Genomic DNA, 19,471 nt, shown 5'->3' on the forward strand with positions numbered 1-19,471 from the left:
GTTCAGTGCTTTTAAATTAAAAGTAACTTGGCTAGGTATAATACTCTTGGCTCATACTTTCTTTCCTCTAGAACTTTATAGTCATTATTTAATTGTCTTTTGGCACCAAGTATTACTGTGGAGACCCCTGAGGCCAATCTATGTCTGCCCCCACCTTAAGGTGACTTCATTCTTATGCATAACATTTTAATCTTTGGAGTTCAAAATCCTCACCATGGTCTGGCTTGATGTTGAAAACTCTGTGTCTCTTTCCCCTGAAAAACAGTGTAGTCTTTCAATATATAAATTCAGTTTTTGCTTCATTTTAGCAAAAAGTTTCTATGTGATATATTTGAATATTTTTTCTGTTTCATTCATTAGTTTCAAAATTCAGGATGCCGACAGTGGATCATATTTGTTCTCAGTATCTATTACCATTTCTGAATTTTCTTTAATCTCTTCACCTTTTGATTCTCTGCTCTGTAATTATCTCATTGTAATAAAAATCTTCTCTGTATGTTAGGTAAGTCTCTGGATTCATCTCCACTGTGTATTTTCCATTGTGTTTCTGGTCTGTGGAGATGTTTATTTTGTCTTGAGTGGAATCTATGCCCTTAAAGATATTTTAAAATATATTCCATCATTTCTATATGTTTGGGGATGGAGGGCAAAAGCAAAAAAGGAGGGCTTGTGTGTCTTTTAAATTCTAGCATGACCAGAATTTTTAAAGCTCTTCTGTGTCTATCTCATTTTTATTCCTAATGATAGTTTTTTTTGGGGGTGGGGTGGGGTTCCTCTTCAAGCTTTCCAGAAGCTATTTCTTCCTTGTGGGATCATTTTCCTTCACAAGTTTCTTATTGAGTCCCTGTTGGTAAAACACAATTACAATGTATTTTATTTGGAGTGGCCTTTATTTTACCCCTGTTGTTTCTTCTCTTACTGTGATGGCTAGAATCACCTTTGTTCTTTCTTCTTTTACTATGATGGCTAGGGTCCTTCAGCACAATGTAGAATAGGAGTGATGATAATGGGAACATCAATCGGAGTCCAGCTGGGAAAACAGCAACCATTCTAGGTATTTCAACAGAGGAGATTTAATAGAAGAAATTGGTTATACAGGTGATGGGAGAATAGGGAGTCCAACAGCTGCACTTAATATAGCAAGAAAAAGTATCAGTCACATTACTACAGAGTTTATAAAACCAGCCAAAGATAAAGACAAATATTAAAATGGTGAAGTCACCCGAAGATGAGCAGCAGCAGGGCAATTTATCACCCTGGCCTGGAGGAAAAAAGGAGGAGTGGGGTTCACAGAGCTCAGGAGAAAGGACTACCCAGTGGAGAACCATAACAGTGACCAGGCTGGGACAATAGAGAAGACTCCAGAGATGGTACAGAACACAGAGAGAAAGAAGGAGGGAAACACTCTGGTTATACCTTTCTGCTCCCTCCTATGTGTTACCATCACTTCTCACTGGTCAGACCTAGCTGGGTGCTAGAGGGCTAAGGTGCCTTGGAACGAATGTGCCATACCTTGCGATGAAACAGCCGTTTGCTTGTGGGGGTGGGGGGGGCAGATATAATTTTAAATTAAAAAAAAGTTACTCAGAACTTGGGAGACATTATTTTCCATTTTTATGTCTCCTTTTTTTTTTTAAACCAGACAATTATGTCTCAAGGCTGACTTCCCATGTTTCTTAACTTTTCTCTCATATTTTTCTATCTCTACCATTTGAGTATAAATTCTGAGAGATTTCCTAAACTCTATCTTCCAGATCACTAACCTTCTATTTTAATCATCATCTACTCTAAAATTTGTTTCCTTTGCACAATTGTTTTTTTTTTTTAAATCATCTTTACAAAGGTATAATGTACTCATTTTAAGTACATAGTTCAATGCGTTTTGGCAAGTGTAGACAATCAAAATGCTTTTAGATGCCACTCATGTTGCCGCTCCTATCAGTAGCTTGTTCCTTTTTACTGGTGAGTAGTATTTAATTGCATGGATATAGTGCCATTTGCTGATCTGTTCATCTGCTGCTGTTTGTTTGAATTGTTCTCATTTTGGGACTGTTACAAAGTTGCTGAACATTTATGTCTTTGTATAAACAAATGTTTTCATTATCTTGGGTAAATACCTAGAAGTAGAATGGGCAATCATATAAGTGAATGGTTAACTATATATGGACTGCCAAACGGTGCCATTTTACATTCCCACTGGCAATGCATGACCATTCCATCCAGTTGCTCTCCAGCCTCACCAACACTTGGCATTATCAGTGTTATTAATTTTAGTCTTTCTGTGGGTGTGTAGTGATGTCCAATTGTGGTTTTAGTTTGCAATGTGCCAGTGAATAGTGTAGTGATATTGAGTATCTTTCAAGGTATTCAGAGCTGATTTGCTACTCAAGTTCCCCGACAATGTCCTTGAAAATGCACTGCCTGCTAGTCACTCCACTTCAGGAAAATCTGTTTAAGTCTAGCTTCTGTCTGAGTTGTGAAAAGATTGTCTCTACTTCTGCCTTTCAGATAATCATATTTTCCACCTAAAATGACATTAGTAAGTGTGGTAGGCAGAATAATTTCTCCCTCTTCTCCCTCTGCCCCAGATATGTTCATGCCCAAATCCCCAGAACCTGTGAATGTGATAAGTTATATGGCAAAGGGCAATTAAGGTTGCTTATTAGCTGATCTTATAATAGTGTGAATAGCCTGGACATCCAAGTGGCTCAGCATAGTCACAAGGGCCTTTAAAAGTGAAAGAGGGAGGTGGAAGAGGAGGTTAGAGGGATGCAACATAAAGACTCAGCCCAATATTGCTGGCTTTGAAGATGGAGGAATGGGGTCACAAGTCAAGGAAAGTGAGCAGCTTCTAGAAGCTAGAAAAGAAACAGATTCTCCCCTAGAGCCTCTAGAAAGAATACAGTCTTGCTGATACATTGATTTTAACCCAATGAGACTCATTTTTGATGCCAGACTTCCAGAGCTGTAAGATAATACATTTATGTTGTTTTAAGCCACTAAGTTTATGGCAATTTGTTATAGTAGCAATAGAAAATTAACACATTGAGGTAATTTACGGTGACAATTACTACCACTGAATAATCAGAGGACGAACCAACTACGGTTTATTCACCAACACTTTATCCCCATTCCAACTTTCCTTTTGGCCATTTCATTAACGTCACCATTAAGAGATGGCAGAGACTCTAAATTTAATGATTTGCTCAGTTTTAGGTTGTATTAGCACAGCTTCAAGAAGATAGCTTGATAGCAAGAGTAAGTCTGACCAGGAGTTAGAAGTGGTTTCAGCTACCCATGCTTTCCCCTATGCTCAGTAGCTACTATTTTCTGTTTCCTGCTTATATTCCAGAAAAAAATAGAAGGCAGCAGGTGCACTGAGGTTTGTGACCACACTGACAGTTTTTTTTTTTTTTTTGCTTGTTTTTTGCTTATGGTACGTTATTTCAATTTGGGCCAAATATAAAGCATTTGAAGTGAGATCAGTGCAAGCCCTTCACCAGGGGAATACAGTGTACACACAGGAGTACCCTTGGTGGGTGTACTAGTTTTTTGTTTTTTTGTTTTTTTTACCACAGAGCGGGCAGATTAAACAACACGAACTTATTTTCTCACAGTTATAGGGGCTAGAAGTCCAAGGTCAAATTGCTAGCAGGGTTGGCTTCTTTTGAATCCTCTCTCCTTGGCTTGTAGATGGCCATCTCCCTCTTATGTCTCCACATGGTCTTTTCTGGGCCTGCATTCTTTACGTCCCAATCTCTTCTTAAAAATTCACCAGTTATCAGATTAGGGCCCATCCATAGGATTTTACCCTAATTAAAGGTCCTACCTTCAGGGGCACCTGGGTGGCTCAGTCGGTTTAGCATCTGCCTTCAGCACAGGTCATGATCCCGGGGTCCTGGGATCGAGCCTGGTGTTGGCGTCAGGCTCCCTGCTCAGTGGAGAGCCTGCTTCTCCCTCTCCCTCTGTGCCTCCCCTGCAACTGCTCATGCTTGTTCTCTCTCAAATAAATAAATATCTTAAAAAAATAAAAAAATAAAGGCCCTCCCTTCAAATATAGTCATATTCTGAGCTATAGCAGGGAGAGTTAGGACTTCAACATATGAATTCTGAAGAAACACAAGTCAGCCCTCATCAGAGAGCCCTTATCAAAGGCTATGAAATAAGGCATATAGAAAATGTTCAAGAAAACTAAAATGAAAGTATTTAACTTCACATCCAATATTTATGCATAAGAGAAAATTTAAATGGATTTCAAATGATGATTTGGAGTGAAGATATGCCTAGATTTTTGTAATTAGTTGTATAAGGAAATGAGAAAACTGGCATTTTGTGTTAAGCCCTGATAGTGATAAAATAAAGCGAGCACCAGTATAAAAATAGTAAACACAGTGTTATAAAGTACATCAATATTTATAAATATTTACAGTAACAATCCTAACGATGAAAAATGGTAAGCTGTTAAAATAATTACCTAAAACATTATTTCTTGAGTTCAAGGACAAGTGTAGAAACACACACTAATCAACCTGGCTGGAATCATAAGACGTAATGTGAACTCAACACTTCTGAAAGAAGGAAGTAAAAATTCATAGTTTATTGTTCCAATACAAGGATGAGGTCTCTTGCAGTGTCAATCATTTAAATATGAATATTTTCAACATTCTGTTAAGAGTAATTTGGACTAATGGCATGAGGAAGAAGTAGAAACACTTTTTAGAAACTATGGAATGAATCTAGTAGTTTCTTAATATACACTGAGCTGGACCTGATTGGTGGACGTTTCTCCCCTATTACTCTGTTCCCACCACCACAGACCAACCCAACACATACAAACTGGAATCTATAAGCATCTGTAGTACCTGCAGAGAAGGAATCAGGAGATAAGGGCACCAGATAGAACACAAGACTTAATATACTGTTTTATCCTTTGAAGATACTTTAATTTTGCTGTTATGATTAATTAAAAAACACAGTTGTTTTCAGCATTTCCTAGCTACAGTAGTGCATAGGAAATTCCATTCTAAACAAAGAATTAATTAATGAAATAACAACACACCTTAACATTTTACATTGATAGGTTACAGTTTACAAGGTGCTTTCACATACATTATTTCATTTGAGTCTTACAACAAGCAGATAAAACAGTCAGTGGGAAAGAAAAAAAATTTTTTTTTTGTTTTTGTTTTTTTAGGCTTACGATGAGTATTTTCAGGCCAATGGGCAGTCAATACAAGAACATATCAAAAACAAGACAGCAATACCCACAAGCCACAATATCTTTTTTTGGTAGGTTGACAGTTTGATATCAATTGGATATTTAGCATCAGTGAAAGAGGAAGGAATCAAAACAGACATGAGGTCCTCATGATATTCAAAAAAACTGTAAGAACCCTGTAAGAGATAAGGAGAAGAAAGAGAAGGAAGGCCCTAAAATATCGCCTTACCAAGACTTACTTCAAAGCACATTATCCCTTCAAACTGTCAAATAAAAAGAAACTTGTCATGACATGTGAAAATTAGAAAAGACCTTAGAAACTGCCTAATGGAACTCATTTTGAAGAGCTAAGGCCAAGGTCATGCTGACTGTGACAGACCAGCCTGAGACCCAGATGTCTTTGACTTCGAATCAGGGGGTCCTTCCTCTGCAATGCCATCTCCTTATTATTTACTGAGTAAAAATGTAATTTCTTCTGTTTCAAATAATGTAATCTGAGGTTAAATACTGATTCATTCCACTTATTTCTTATTCAAGTTTTTATCTTGTTCTTGGCTAAATTGTGGCTAAAACTGTGAGTTTTATATAACTTTAAGATATTCTAATCCAGTGTACTTGATTGGCTGGAAATAGACTCCCTTGACATATCTGAAAGCTTGCTCATGTCCTTTAAATGGAGAGTAAAATGGGCATGGCGAAATAGCCCTCAAAACCAATGTACGCCTAGGGGTGATCTACCTAGGCAGAGTTTACAGCAAGTTGTGCAGGGCAATAGTAATTTTATTTAAAACATTTTTTTTTTAGAACTTACAGAAATCTTTTTAATTGCTGAAAACTAAAATGTAATAATCAAATTGTCATCCCCATGATTTATTAAAATAATTTTACAATAATATACAATAAAGCTACCATAGAATTTGTAGCATACACATAGAATACAATGATCAGCATGTTCTTGGGCCAAAAACTAATTAAAATATTTTATACATGTGATGTTTTAAATTTATTAACATGATGATATATTTTTGTCACATAAAACTTGATACAGCGAAGTATTTCATATTTTTGTTGCACATTTTAAATATAGGTGGACCAACTGAAATCAGTATCAGCTTTTAAATGACATAACCATGCAAAAACACTTGACAACCAAAAGATGTACAGATTGATGCAGAGAATATTCCAGACAGGCTTTTTTAAATGTCTTCAAAGGTTTTACAAGGGTACAGAGGAAAAGAAGTAGAGTCAGTGACCTGCACCAATAATGAAGCAAATAGAATGCTTATCTACACTAAGATCGGTTTGATTAAAAACAACTTATATGCATGTAAATTGATCATAAAAAATGAACACAGTTTATTTTCGACTCTTTCGGTGTGTTGTTTTAAGATAGGTCACTGACACACGGAGATAAAATCAGATGGCAAAATTTAAAAGCAAGGAAAAAAATATTTAAAAAACGGAGGTAAGCCATGGATTCTCAACAAACATTGAACTAAATGTGCAAAAGTGCTTGAAATTTCCACGTGACAGCAATTTTGTTGGCAAGGAAGTATAAAAAAATTAAACTCAAATACTAAAATTGTATCTGCATGATCATACATTCTGTTTCCTGAAAGAAAAGAGGCTTGAAATTCTGACATGTCTAAAAATATCACACCTCAAAATTAAAATACAACTGTGGCAGTTTTAAAAACTTCGTCCCTTTTCCTCGTTGATGAGGCACAGGATGAAAGCCGAAGCTTCCACAGCGCCTCCACCTCAGGCTGACATATAGATTATACCGGAATAACCTGGCAATAATTCCTTTTGTTCTTAACTGTGACAAAACAAAGCAAAACAAAACAAACAAACAAAAACCTCATATAAATAAGAACATCTCTATACCGTTTACAAGTATCAAGCCATTTGTTTGACTCAGCGAAGTATTTGTCCGCATTAATGTTTTTAGTTCATTTCTTTTCCTTTAAAAAGCTTACCATGAGGACTATTTGAGAAACTAAAAAAATTGTCACTTTCTTCATCAGTCACGTTCTGTTAAAATACTGGCTAAAACCCTTATGGAGGAGTGAAGGTTTAGAAATCTTAGAGCTAGCTCTAATACCTACATAAAGGCTGGTACCAAGCGATGATCCATAGCATCAGTTTTTCCTGTGAATGAGACACATTTGTCACACTGCACAGCTGGTCACTTAATTACTCGAGGGGAAGATGATACAAAAGGTAGTGAAGAGAAATAGAGCCTCTGATCTCTAGGAATCCAAATTGCTGGGTCTAGCTACTCTATGTTAGTCTGCCCAAGTGTCTTGCCAGAACAGTGAATTCTAGGAAAGTTATTGTTTTGTTTTGTATAAACTGCCTTGTTGATAAGACATTCTGTCTTCAAAAATTGTCAAAAGTTTTGGCAAAACTGAGTCTGAGCTACTCAAAGTAAAAACAGTTATTGGAAGTATAGCCTCAAGCCACTGACCAACAAAAATAATGGCAAGAACTACCGAAGGCAACACTCATCCTTCCTTTCAAATATCACAGAGCCATAACACTGCCCATCTGAAACACCAACAAAATAAAATGGAGCACTGTTTGGAGAAAAACTGATGAAAATGAAAAAAGGAAGAAATGGATGTAGGGGAGGAGAAAGACAAACCAAAGGGAAGCAGGAAAGTGTCTAGTTGTGTGTTATGGCACAGATAATGCTTTGCTTAGCGGTGCCTTGTTACATAGGTGGATGCAGAGCGCACACACGGATGGCAATAAAGACCTCACTCAGTCGCTGGAATGACGGAACTAGGTAACTGCTTCAACAAGGACGGTCTCAGCTCCACCGTATCTCTCAACAGAGTGCAAAGACTGAGTGTAAGCTCTGATGTTATCTTGTTGCTCAGCTTTAAAATTCACAAAATTCTTTTGCACATTTTTCTGTTATAGAGACACGGATATCTTCTTCTTCATAGTCATCAAAGTTGCTGGTATCTCCAGAGCCTCTGAACTTTGGTATGAATGGTGCTTCAACCTGTAATTGAGAAGGAAACCTAAGTGTGATATGATATTATGATTATAATAAATTTGGTCTTCGTCCTAGTCCCCAGCACAGAACTCTTTAAACTCTTGGATTTCATAAATGTTATGTTAATGAGGTGACTTTTGGAAAGCCCCTAGCCAACCTAAGGATGGGCGCTGGTTAGACACTCAGAACTTTCAGTCTTACCCCCTGACCTCCAGGAGACAAGAGGGGCTAGAGGCTAAGCTCAGTCGCCAATGGCCAATGATTTAAACAATCATGCCTACGTAATGAAGGCATAAAACTTCAAAAGGATGGGGTTTAGAGAGCTTCCAGGTTGATGAACAAATGGGGATTTGGGGAGAGTGGTGTGCCTGAAGACACAGCAGGAAGCTCTGAGCCCCTTCCACATACATGTCCTATGCATCTCTTCCATCTGGCTGTTCCTGAGTTACATTCTTTTATAATAAACTGGTAATAGTAAGTAAAGTTTCTGAGTTGTGAGCCGCTCTATCAAAGTAATCGAAACCCAGGAGGGGTTTGTGGGAACCTCTGATCTATAGCTTCTTAGTCAAAAGCACAGGTGACTAGACTTGTGATGAATGTCTGAAGTGAAGGTGGGTGGGGGGCACTCTTAGAGGACTGAGCCCTCAACCTATGGAGTCTGATGCTATCTCCAGGTAGACAGTGTTAAGACTTGAGTTAACTGTGTGGTGGTGGTGTGTGGGAGGGGAACACATGTATTGGAATAATAAAGAGGAAAAACGAATGCCTGGGAGTTTCTAAACACTAAGGAAAATAAATTCCCACTATTACTATATGGTAGCATCTATTTAAATTTTTTTTGGAGATTTTATTTATTTGACAGAGAGAGACACGGACAGAGAAGGAACACAAGCAGGGAGAATGGGAGAGGGAGAAGCAGGCTTCCTGCTGAGCAGGGAGCCCGATGCGGGACTCGATCCCAGGATCCCGGGATCATGACCTGAGCCGAAGGCAGACGCTTAACGACTGAGCCACCCAGGCGCCCCTGGTAGCATCTTTAAATGCCTTTAAGTCCCTAAATGATAACAGCATTACAAAAAGCAGCAAACAATAGGTTTGCTATTAATCTCAACATTTTCATTCAAGGAAAGAAAAATTAGTTTGTTAAAATTTCCAAGTTAATTCTTATTTCCTCAAGTTTCCCAAGGAATAAAAAGACATGGAATCAACTCCGGAAAAACAAAAACTGCAGGTCAGTAAAACTTATGACTATAGAAGCAAAGATCCTAAATAAAATTTTAGCAAATTGATTTTGCGTATTTTAAATAATATTTTGCAGGTATTATAATAATAATACCTCAAGATTAAATGGTGTTCAGGAATGTGAGGATATCTCATTGATATAATTCATCATGCTAATATGTCAAAGAAGATAAAGCACAATAAACTAGGAATCAAGGATATTCTTTTTTTGGTATGTTTTTTGTTGTCTTTTTTTGATATTTTCTTAGCCTGATCAAGGATATTTATCCAAGGCAAACAGCTAACTTCATATTTGGAGCTAAAACATGAAAGGCATTCCCATTCAAAACAGGAATAAGACAATACAGCTCAACAGTCCTACTCTTTAAAAATATTATTTTAGACATTCTACCATATACAATAGAGCAAAATGGAAATAAAAGATATAAATATTGAAAAAGTAGAGGCAAATGATATCTCTGCCCACTGTAATTATTTATCAATAAAATGCAAGGGAATCACTGAAAAACCTACGGAAATCAACAACAGGATTTAGTAAGGTGGCCAGTTACAACACAAACATAGAAATTATGTTTCCCCCTATATTCCACTATAATGGGAAAGCAAATGCATTTGCAATAGCAATCAATGTATAAATTTAAGGAATAACTTTAGTTTTTTGAGGAATTTATTATTATTATTTTAAATTAGGTTCCATAAAGGTTCCATTCATAGTGAAGTAGAGATTTTGGTTCTTTAAGAAAGAAATTGGACCTATATGGGGCAGAGCTCTCTAAGACTTTACCGAATGACAGAAAATATTTGAATAAATGTAGAAATATAACATGTTCATTATGAGGAATTTTCAAGATTTTGATTCTCTTCTAATTAATATACTGTTATCCCAATTAAGAGCCCCAAATACAATATAAGTATTTGGAAAGACTAATAAAACAGGGAGTTATTGTTTAATGGGTACAGAGTTCTAATTTTGCAAGATGAAAGAATTCTGGAGAGGGATGGTGGTGATGGCGACAGAACAGTGTGAATGTACTTAATGCCACTGAACTGTACACTTACAAATGGCCAGGATAGCAAATTTTGTTTTGTGTATTTTCATACAATAAAACTATAAAAAATCTGAATTATGTATTCTTTTCCATGAATATTTAAAGGAATTCCACAGATCAAATATATATTTTGAAAATTAAAAAAACACCATAAAGCTATATAAAACGGTAAAGTGTACAGTACAAGAATAGACAAAAGGAACTCATAAAAATAAAGTTCAGGAACAGACTGAAATATATAAATATATAATAAATTAGCATTAGTAAAGGTGGAATTTCAAATAAGGGGCCAAATAAGGATTATTCATTCAACAAATGCTGAGAGAATAATTAGCTAATTATGAAGCATCAACAAAAAAGAAGTCAGATCAAAAAGCACTAAAAGAAAATACAGATTCACTAAGTCACCCAAATAGAATTGCTCTTGGCTATACAACACATCCAGCTGAGGTAATGATGCTAAGGGCTGTTTCATGATTTAATGGCTAGGGAGTTTCTGAACCTATCTTATGAGATGCAGAGACTACTGCACTCACATTGTTTTGGTCTTTGCTGCATTATTAAATTCTTTTAATCTTTGTTTTTATAATTTTTTCTAAAAGATATAAACTCAGAAAACTGTGCTATTAATATTCAATTACAGCATTTACATTTTTTTCCTAAGGAAATTCACTCGTGCTGCAGAGCAATATGGCAAGTCTCTGAAACATTAGGAGTTTTGGTTTTATGAAAAAAAAAAGAGAAAAAATATATTCAAGATGTAAACACTTTATAAATACAAATTATCTTTAACTGGGCATTTAAGAAGCAAAGGAGAGATAAAGGTAATTCTGCACAGCAAAATCTTTACTTAAATGTCTCAATTTGATAGAAAGGTGAAGCGACAAAGACTGAAAAATATCTGATGAATCTAGCTATTAAATGTTATTAAATCTAGCTTGTGCCAATTCCGGGTGGGAGACTACATTTCTTTATATGTTGTCTTTCTAATGTGGCTTCATACCAGTGTCGAAATGCAAACCTTTGGGACACTGTCTACTGTTTAATTACCATGATATTGTAAAGAATAAGAGGCATGGGTAGGAAAAATTTGACACTGAAAACATTTCAGGTTGATGGTCAAAATAGAATATGCTTTCTCTTTTATCAGGGAGAAAACTCATTTTTAAGTTGTGGGCTGGAAATGTCCCTTAAGTCCTGCATAGGAATAATTCAAAGGTAAAAAAAATTAAAATCATGTGTTAAGCTGAAAATATCTCTGTTATATATAATTTAAATACCAACTTGTAAAAGCTTTTAAATTAAAGAAACGGCTCACCTTCCTCTGGTAAATAGCAATCCAATCTGTGGTGGCAAACCACTTGTGAGTTTTTATATCACTCACACCATTCTTCAGGTTTCCAAACCGCTTCGTCAAATCCACCTGTAGCAGGTTCCTTAGAAGGTCCTTGAGATCTGAACTGAAGTGCGATGGGAATCGGACCTGTACCAACACACCATGTGGTCAAACATACGTTAGCATGGCCTCAACTTCCAACAGGGCAGAGACCTCTGAAGAAAATGCTTTAAAGGGTTAACAGATCCCTTTCAGAGCTCTTTGCGTTCTTACCGTGGTTCTCTCCAAGTGCCACCATCACCTTCTGACTCCTATTGCGCGTCATGACATTGCCTCAGTTGATCTTCATTTAGGTATGCTGCAATATCTGTGTATGTCTCTTTCCCCCAGACCATGAGCTTCTGGAGGGAGGGTGCTGTGCCACTTTTGTTTGTTATTCCCAGAATTTATTACATCATTTCAAATAATGTTGTTTGTCCAGTTAACAGTTATTGAGACCTACTATGTACTACACTGCTCTCACGCTGGATATATAGCAATGAGCTATGACATACTTGGTGAATATGGTATTAATTCTATTCTAAAGATGGAGAAACTAGGATCCACAGACATTGTATAACTTACCCAATCATTAGACTACAAAGTGACAGAGTTGGCACTAAACATCTAGTCATGATTCCTAGGCTCATGAATTTTGTTCTTTATTACACAGTCTTCAAATATATAGAACTCCTTAATTTATATTCTGACTTTCAAAAAGCTCAACATGATGCACATTCTCATATTGTCAAAGTATAAGTTAAATCATTAGCAGGCAAAGCTAGACTCTGTGGCAAAGCCAGATTCATAACAATAGTCTTCTAACTGCTACTTATGCTATTTTGTACATAAATGCTTCTCAAAGTGTGTTCCTAGGACCCACTTTCATCAGAATCAACTGGGAGAGTGGAGGGATAAAAATGCTGATTCCTGGGGCTTACTTCAAATGATGGGGGCATTGGGTCTGAAATTCTAAGGTTTTTATCTCCAAGTGATTCTTTCATATGTGCATGAAAACTTGAGAAACACTCTTTGCAACTCTATTCACTGCTTTGTGCAGAAGTTTTATTTTTTCTGTTAGTGACAGATGAAAAAAATTTTAATGTAAATAAACTAAAATCATCATACTAGAGGAAAACTAATATTTGTGTCCAACAACCAAAGACTAATTGAAGGTCGAATAGCTAATAACTGAACAGGATTTGGGGTCAACTCATATAAATTAGCAACTAAAAGCCTCATTTTTGCAAAGCCTGTATTATCACAGATTATAAGAGGGTTTATGTTCTAAAAAAAAAAAAAAACATGTGAATTGCCACTATCTTTAGTTTTTAATTCTAAAAGTAAAGTTTTATTTATATAATGGCTTATTAGAAGTTCATCACTGTGCTAAACTTTATGCGCACTGGCTCATAAAACCCAAAATTAACATTAAGGTAAACATGATTTGATCTCCATTTTACAGGTGATGCAATTGAAACTTACACAGATTAAGTTATTTGCCTGAGATTATAGAGCTAATAAGTGGTAGGAGAGCTATAATTCCAAACCAGGTACTCTGACTTCAGAGTATACACTCTTAATTATTCTATACTGTTCTCATGATTCAATAACCTGAAAATAGTTATTGTCAGGACACTTCCAAAAGACTGAAATTTTCATCTTAAAAATATTTGCTGCACACTTCCTCATTTATCCTAGTTGGAGTAGAAACTACAGAATATGCTGTACTCAAAAGGCATACTGTCTAAAAATAACATGATTTATTTATACAGTGGTTATATTCCAACTTTGCTTAGATTCCAAAGAAGTAACTTATTTGAAGTAGAGCTATCTTTGTTTGGAATAGAGTCTGCATGAACTGTTCAATGTAATGTGCCAGTTATTTTCCCCTTCATGATGTTCAGAACAGTAGACAATAATGTACCACATATAAATTATCTTTTGAATTCAGGTAATGTGCAATAGAATGCTTAAAGAATATACACACCTAAATAGAGTAGTTCTTTATTTTGGAATGCAGATGAAGTGTTGGTATTGGATTAGTTAAGGTGTGTGTATATCTTTGTAATCTTAAGAAGAGTGATTCTCAAATGAGGAGTTGTGGCTGGGGGGTTGTGATGGTAGATATCAGAGTCATTTGGAAACCTTATCATATGATAGGCATATCCTCTTCACCTCCACATCACACCCTCTCTTCTTCCCCAGAGATTCTGTTAGGTAGCCCACACTCACATAGTAAGCATGTTAATGAGACTATGTCAGATCCTTTAAGTATACTGAAGGAGAAATAATGGGAATCATTATGAAAGTATTTTTTCTGTTTGTTCTGAAATGTAATCAGAAATGTAGTTTCTTTGTTGATTTGACTTTCCAAAGAGCCATGTTGATTCATCAAACTGAAATTAGCAAAAACCAGAAAATGACTTAAACACAATTATGTTTTAGATGCAAGACTTTTCTTTATGGTACATTAACTTGGAAACACCAAAGATTTCTATAATGGGAAGAATGACTAATTTTTCCTTCAAAATTATATTAAGAAGAGTATTATTTCTATTACTATTATTAATTATAACTGCTGTAGAAATTGAAATCAGAATCCTAAAATATTGGAGCAAAGGGAGTTTTAGTTTAATTTAGTCCAAACCTTCATTTTAAGATAAGGAACCCAAGCTCCAGTGAGACTACCAACTCAGTTTCATTGTTGGGAAAATAACTTAATCCTCCTGACTTCTACGTCTTTCTGCCAGTCCATTATTGGGCAAACAATGTGAAAGTAGCTGAAAAAGAGCCAGATAGGGAAAAGAAAAAGTCTAGATCCATTAAACCATTAGATCTGAGAGATAAGATCACTGGAAACTGGCATTAACATGAAAGAGGTGTTTGCACAATATACACTTCCTAGAGTGTTTATTTGGTCTTTTCCCCCTAATTATTTCCTGGCTAGGATTATTTAACAACCTTTAGGGACTAAGTTACTGCTGAATTTCCTAATGATATATTCTTGAGAATAAATCTATTTCTACAGGTATGAGGTATAGACATACAGAACAAGCTTTTGACATACGCTGTGTTTCAAAATAGTCTGTGATAATTTAAAAAATACAGATGTTTGGAATACACAGAAGACCAACTGAGTCAGTATCTGAGAGTGAGTGTCCACTTCTTGAAAGCTTCATGAAGGCAGAGACCATAACTAATCGCTGTATCCAGCACTGGTCTGACATATAATATGAACTCAATGAATATTAAATGAATGCAATAATTCAAATTTGACAAATAATGGATCGAACACCTATGTGCTAGGCACATAGTGCTTAGGACATAGTAGTAAACAAAATAAGACAGAGTCCTACCTTCACAGAGTTTACATTCTAGTGAGGAAGAGAAATGATAGATAGTAATTTAGCAAAATGTTGTCATCCTCACAAACTCTTGCACTGTAAGGTCTTTGATTTTTACTCTGAAGAAAATGGGGAATCATTGCAAGGTTCTGGAAGGAGTAACAGGATCTAATTTAACATTTTTAAAGAACCAGTCTAGTGATTCAGAAGACAGCAGTAAGTGGTGGTAAGAAGTGGTTGAATTCTGTGTATATTCTAAAGATAGATAAAGATAGAGCCAAAATGGTTTTCCTGTGCATTATATACAGAGTGAAGACTCCAGGGTGTCTTGGCCTGAGTAACTGAAAGGATGGTGTTGCCATCAACTGAGATGGAAAGAGCAGTGGGAAGAACAGATTTGCTAGGGAAAACAAAAGTCTGTTAGTTTTGGACAGATTTAGTTTAAGATATTTATTAGACACCTGAGTGGAGATCTCAGGTAGGAAGTTGGCTACAAGGGTCTGCAACCCAGGAGTCAGGTATGGACTGAACAAGTGAATGTGGAAATCGTCAGCTGGCATTTAAAGTCATGAAACTGGATGAGACCACCAATGGACAAAGTGCAGAGAAGAGAAGAGGACCAAGGCAAGGAGGTTGATAAGGAAAGATCAGTAATGCAGGAATAAAGCTAAGATTGTGAAGAGTCACTGAAGCCAAGGGTAGAGATAATAAATGAACCACTGAATTAGATTCTGTTTCTGGCTTTGCCACAAACTACCTTTCATCTTTGGGCAATTCTGAATCTTGATTTACCTACATATAGGATAAGGGAGTTAAACTAAATAAAACTGAACATTCTTAACCATCTCAAAAATTCTACCAGCCTTTCATTTTCGTAGAAAGAATACCTGGGTTTCAGTCCCAACTCCAGTCACATACATGCTCTATGCTTTCGGGCAAACTCTTCCACCTTTCTGAGTCTCAGTTACCTCATCTATAAAATGATGAAAGTATACTTCATCCCCCCAGGTACGAAAAGAAATTAGGTAATTTTTATGAAACTGACACAAGGCACTAATCAATACATTTTTAATTTTTTTCAACCTTTCTGTTAGAATATTTTAATGATAAGGTGCATTTTGAATCAAAGAAGGAACTTGGAAGACAGCAATATCTATCACTAGATATCTAGACTACTCAAGGACAGTCTGTGCTAGAAAAGTCATTTGGAGAATGCAAGAAGTTCCTTCTTATGCTCTACCTGTTAATTTACAGAAAAGCACTTTCTTCTTTTCTAATGGTACTTAAATTTGGCAGAGTGAAGGAGAAAAAGGAAAACTATGACCCTATTTTAGAAAGACAGTATTATAAATATACCTGATATTTTAAACAACTTCATCAAATTACATTATGTAATATGTTAAACCAATTACAAAATTCACTCTGAATTATGCAAACTTGATAGAATATTGGTTCTGCTTATAAAGTCTTATACATTTTGGTTTTAGGAAAGATTAATATTTTCTAAAAATTAAGAGGAAGTTACATCCACAAAGCAAATCAGATCATGTTGTTACCATATCCATACTGGGTGATTTAAATTCACTAACCACTTTACCTTTTTTTTTAGTTTTAGAAATAAAATAAGACCAAAATCAAATTTGTCTACATTCAATTTAATCACAGAATTACAAAGTTGATCTCTGACTGAAGAAGGGAAAATTTTTACTGCTATTCTTCTGCAAATGACAGGGAGATGGCTTAACTAGTAACAGGACTTTTTATGCGTTGGGATAAAATTTACTGGCTTAAATGACTCAAAGAGTTTGCACACAGCCAACAAGCAATAATCTATTAACTTCTGTCCACAAGCATGTTGGAATAAATTTTTAAAAATTACCTTTCTGCATCTGAAACTAATGATGTACCATATGTTGGCTAATTGAATTTAAATTAAAAAAAAAAGAAAAAAATTTACCTTTCTAAATTAGGTACAGTTCTAAGAAATCTATATCCCAGTAACAAATTTATCTAGCAAAAATGAGCATATTTATTAGTAAATTTTTCAAAAGGCATAACAACTTTCATACATTAGGCTTTCTATAGATATGGTGCCAACCTCCACACTGCTTCATAGGACCTGAAGCAACTTTAATCAGCCTGGATCCTATATATAAAAAGAACTAGTACATTTAAAAAATACTTATTAAATATTAGTACTACAACTGTGGGCTCTCTGGTCTGTTCTCTTACCTATGCAGAAAGAGTGGTAGTTACAGAGGACCATTACCCACCCGATGTTCATTCCCTCCACTGCAAAACAAGTTGCCATCATTTGCCCAAAAGACCACTGGAGTAAGGACTGTCTCAAAGAAAGTATTAAGAAGAATTTTGAATGACCACAGCAAAGTGTTAAGAAATGGCCTGGGTTTTAGGCATTGGTAAAGCTGCTTTTGAATTTTATGGAAATGACTACCAAGTTCTCTAAGTTTCTTTAACTATAGCCATAGACAAATAGAAAATGGCATTTAAATTTCCCCAAAAGCATTAACAATGGCATCTTAGAAAAAGTGTAGTGGTATTTCTGCATATGTGTATATTAATTAGGAAATAGAATCTGTGCAGAAAAGAGATAATGTAGCAGGTTTGGGACTGTTACCCTTAAGGAAGGCCTGCTTGCAAGTTTAGCCCTGGGCAGGTTATCTGGGAAGTGGCATGGTAACAGTTCCTCACACTGATATGAAACTTTCCCTAAATAATATGAGTGGTTCACTGTACCTAGATTGTTTGTACAAACAATATGGCTTATGCTGAATATCTATTTTGCTCTGTGAGTTTGGGATGCAGGTATGCACTAAGTAGAAGGTGTATATGTGATCCCAATAAAACCTTGGGCTCTGAGTCTCTAATGAGCTTCCCTGGTAGATAACAATTTGTTGCTGAAAGAATTAAGTTCATCCCTTGTAACTCAACTGGGAGAAGACTCTTGAAAACTTTGCCTAGTTTCCTCAAGAGACTGTCCCATGAGCCTTTCCCTTTGCTGATTTTACTTTATATCTTTTTGTTATAAGGTACCTTATAATGAAGGTACTTGTTACAATAGAAGATATTCATTTCTTGAGTATTACTATATGCTGAAGTTTGTGAGTCTTCCTAGTGAATCACCTAACCTGGGATTGGTTCTAAGGACCCATGACAAAAAAAGGAATAGCCAGTTAACCGCTAATCAATTACCCTTCATGTGAATGTGAATTTCCCTTGAGGAAAAAATGAACTGCTTCTTTGATCATTCTATATATATGTATGTTTACAACTTTATATTTTGTATAGTGTCTCCTTGTACATTTTTGGTGCTCACTAAAAATGGAATGATATTTACTTTATATATAATGAAGCTCAGAATTTTTTTTAATTATATAAGTCAAGGACTATAAAGTTATGGTTTCCACAACAGCTGTTACTTGACTGCCTTACTTGCAAGTATCATTTTTGAACACAATATCAACTTTTATATTTCCAAGAGTAATGCAACCAGATAGAGTTGCTGTAGAAACCATAACTGATACTTGTCATGGAGTATATGGCACTGAAGTATGAAATTTAAAGACTATATACAGAAACTCAGCATATATATTGCTAGGATATGGCAAATATACTGCGAAAATTGTAAGACTTTTCTGTCAACTATGCATTTCTAAACCTGAACCTTGATATTGCATGAATAATTTGACATTTAAAATACCACCTCCTCCTTTTTTAAAGGCAAAATATGTGTAGGAGAGAATCTAACAAGCTGATTGATCATCTTTCTGTGCATTTAAAAATACCTACCTCAGTTAAAATATTGTAATAGAGAAAGTACTTAACAATCTAATTTTCAAATGTATGTATTTCAGTGAATTAATCACTTCATTAAATACATTTTATTTTAACTTTGATGTTACTGACACCTATAATCTTTGTAACATGGTTTCAGAATGGAAAAATGTAATCAATATAAAATGTTGCATAAAATAACATATTTTTAAAAAATCAGAAAAAATAATTCTCATTGAAACATTGGTTTTTAAATGATATATCATTCAAACCATTAAAGATTTTAAATAGAAATACAGGATTTGTAAGACCATAATTTGATTTTTAATGACTCGAGTAATTAAAAAATTTAAATATTAGTCTCCAATTTGGCTTTTATTTACTAGCTAGAGAGATAATAATACTTTTGTAAGGTAGACAGAGATACATCCTAGTTTG

At 35.4% G+C, this 19,471-nt stretch overlaps 1 protein-coding gene across 6 annotated transcripts in view; it reads right to left on the reverse strand.

Annotated features, from left to right (window-relative positions):
• Window positions 1–4,916: 4,916 nt before the first annotated feature.
• Window positions 4,917–19,471, reverse strand: part of PRKACB (protein kinase cAMP-activated catalytic subunit beta) — a 117,072-nt gene continuing 102,517 nt past the window's right edge. For all 6 annotated transcript variants that reach the window (XM_036089907.2, XM_036089904.2, XM_036089905.2 and 3 more), the window contains 2 exons: window positions 11,835–11,999; window positions 4,917–8,231 (listed from right to left, as the gene is read on the reverse strand). In XM_036089907.2, the coding sequence (XP_035945800.1) occupies window positions 8,106–8,231; window positions 11,835–11,999 (291 nt within the window). In that variant the 3' untranslated portion in view covers window positions 4,917–8,105. The remainder of the gene's footprint in view (window positions 8,232–11,834; window positions 12,000–19,471) is intronic.

Source organism: Halichoerus grypus, chromosome 5 (assembly GCF_964656455.1).
Source record: "Halichoerus grypus chromosome 5, mHalGry1.hap1.1, whole genome shotgun sequence".
Classification (NCBI taxonomy): Eukaryota; Metazoa; Chordata; class Mammalia; order Carnivora; family Phocidae; genus Halichoerus; species Halichoerus grypus.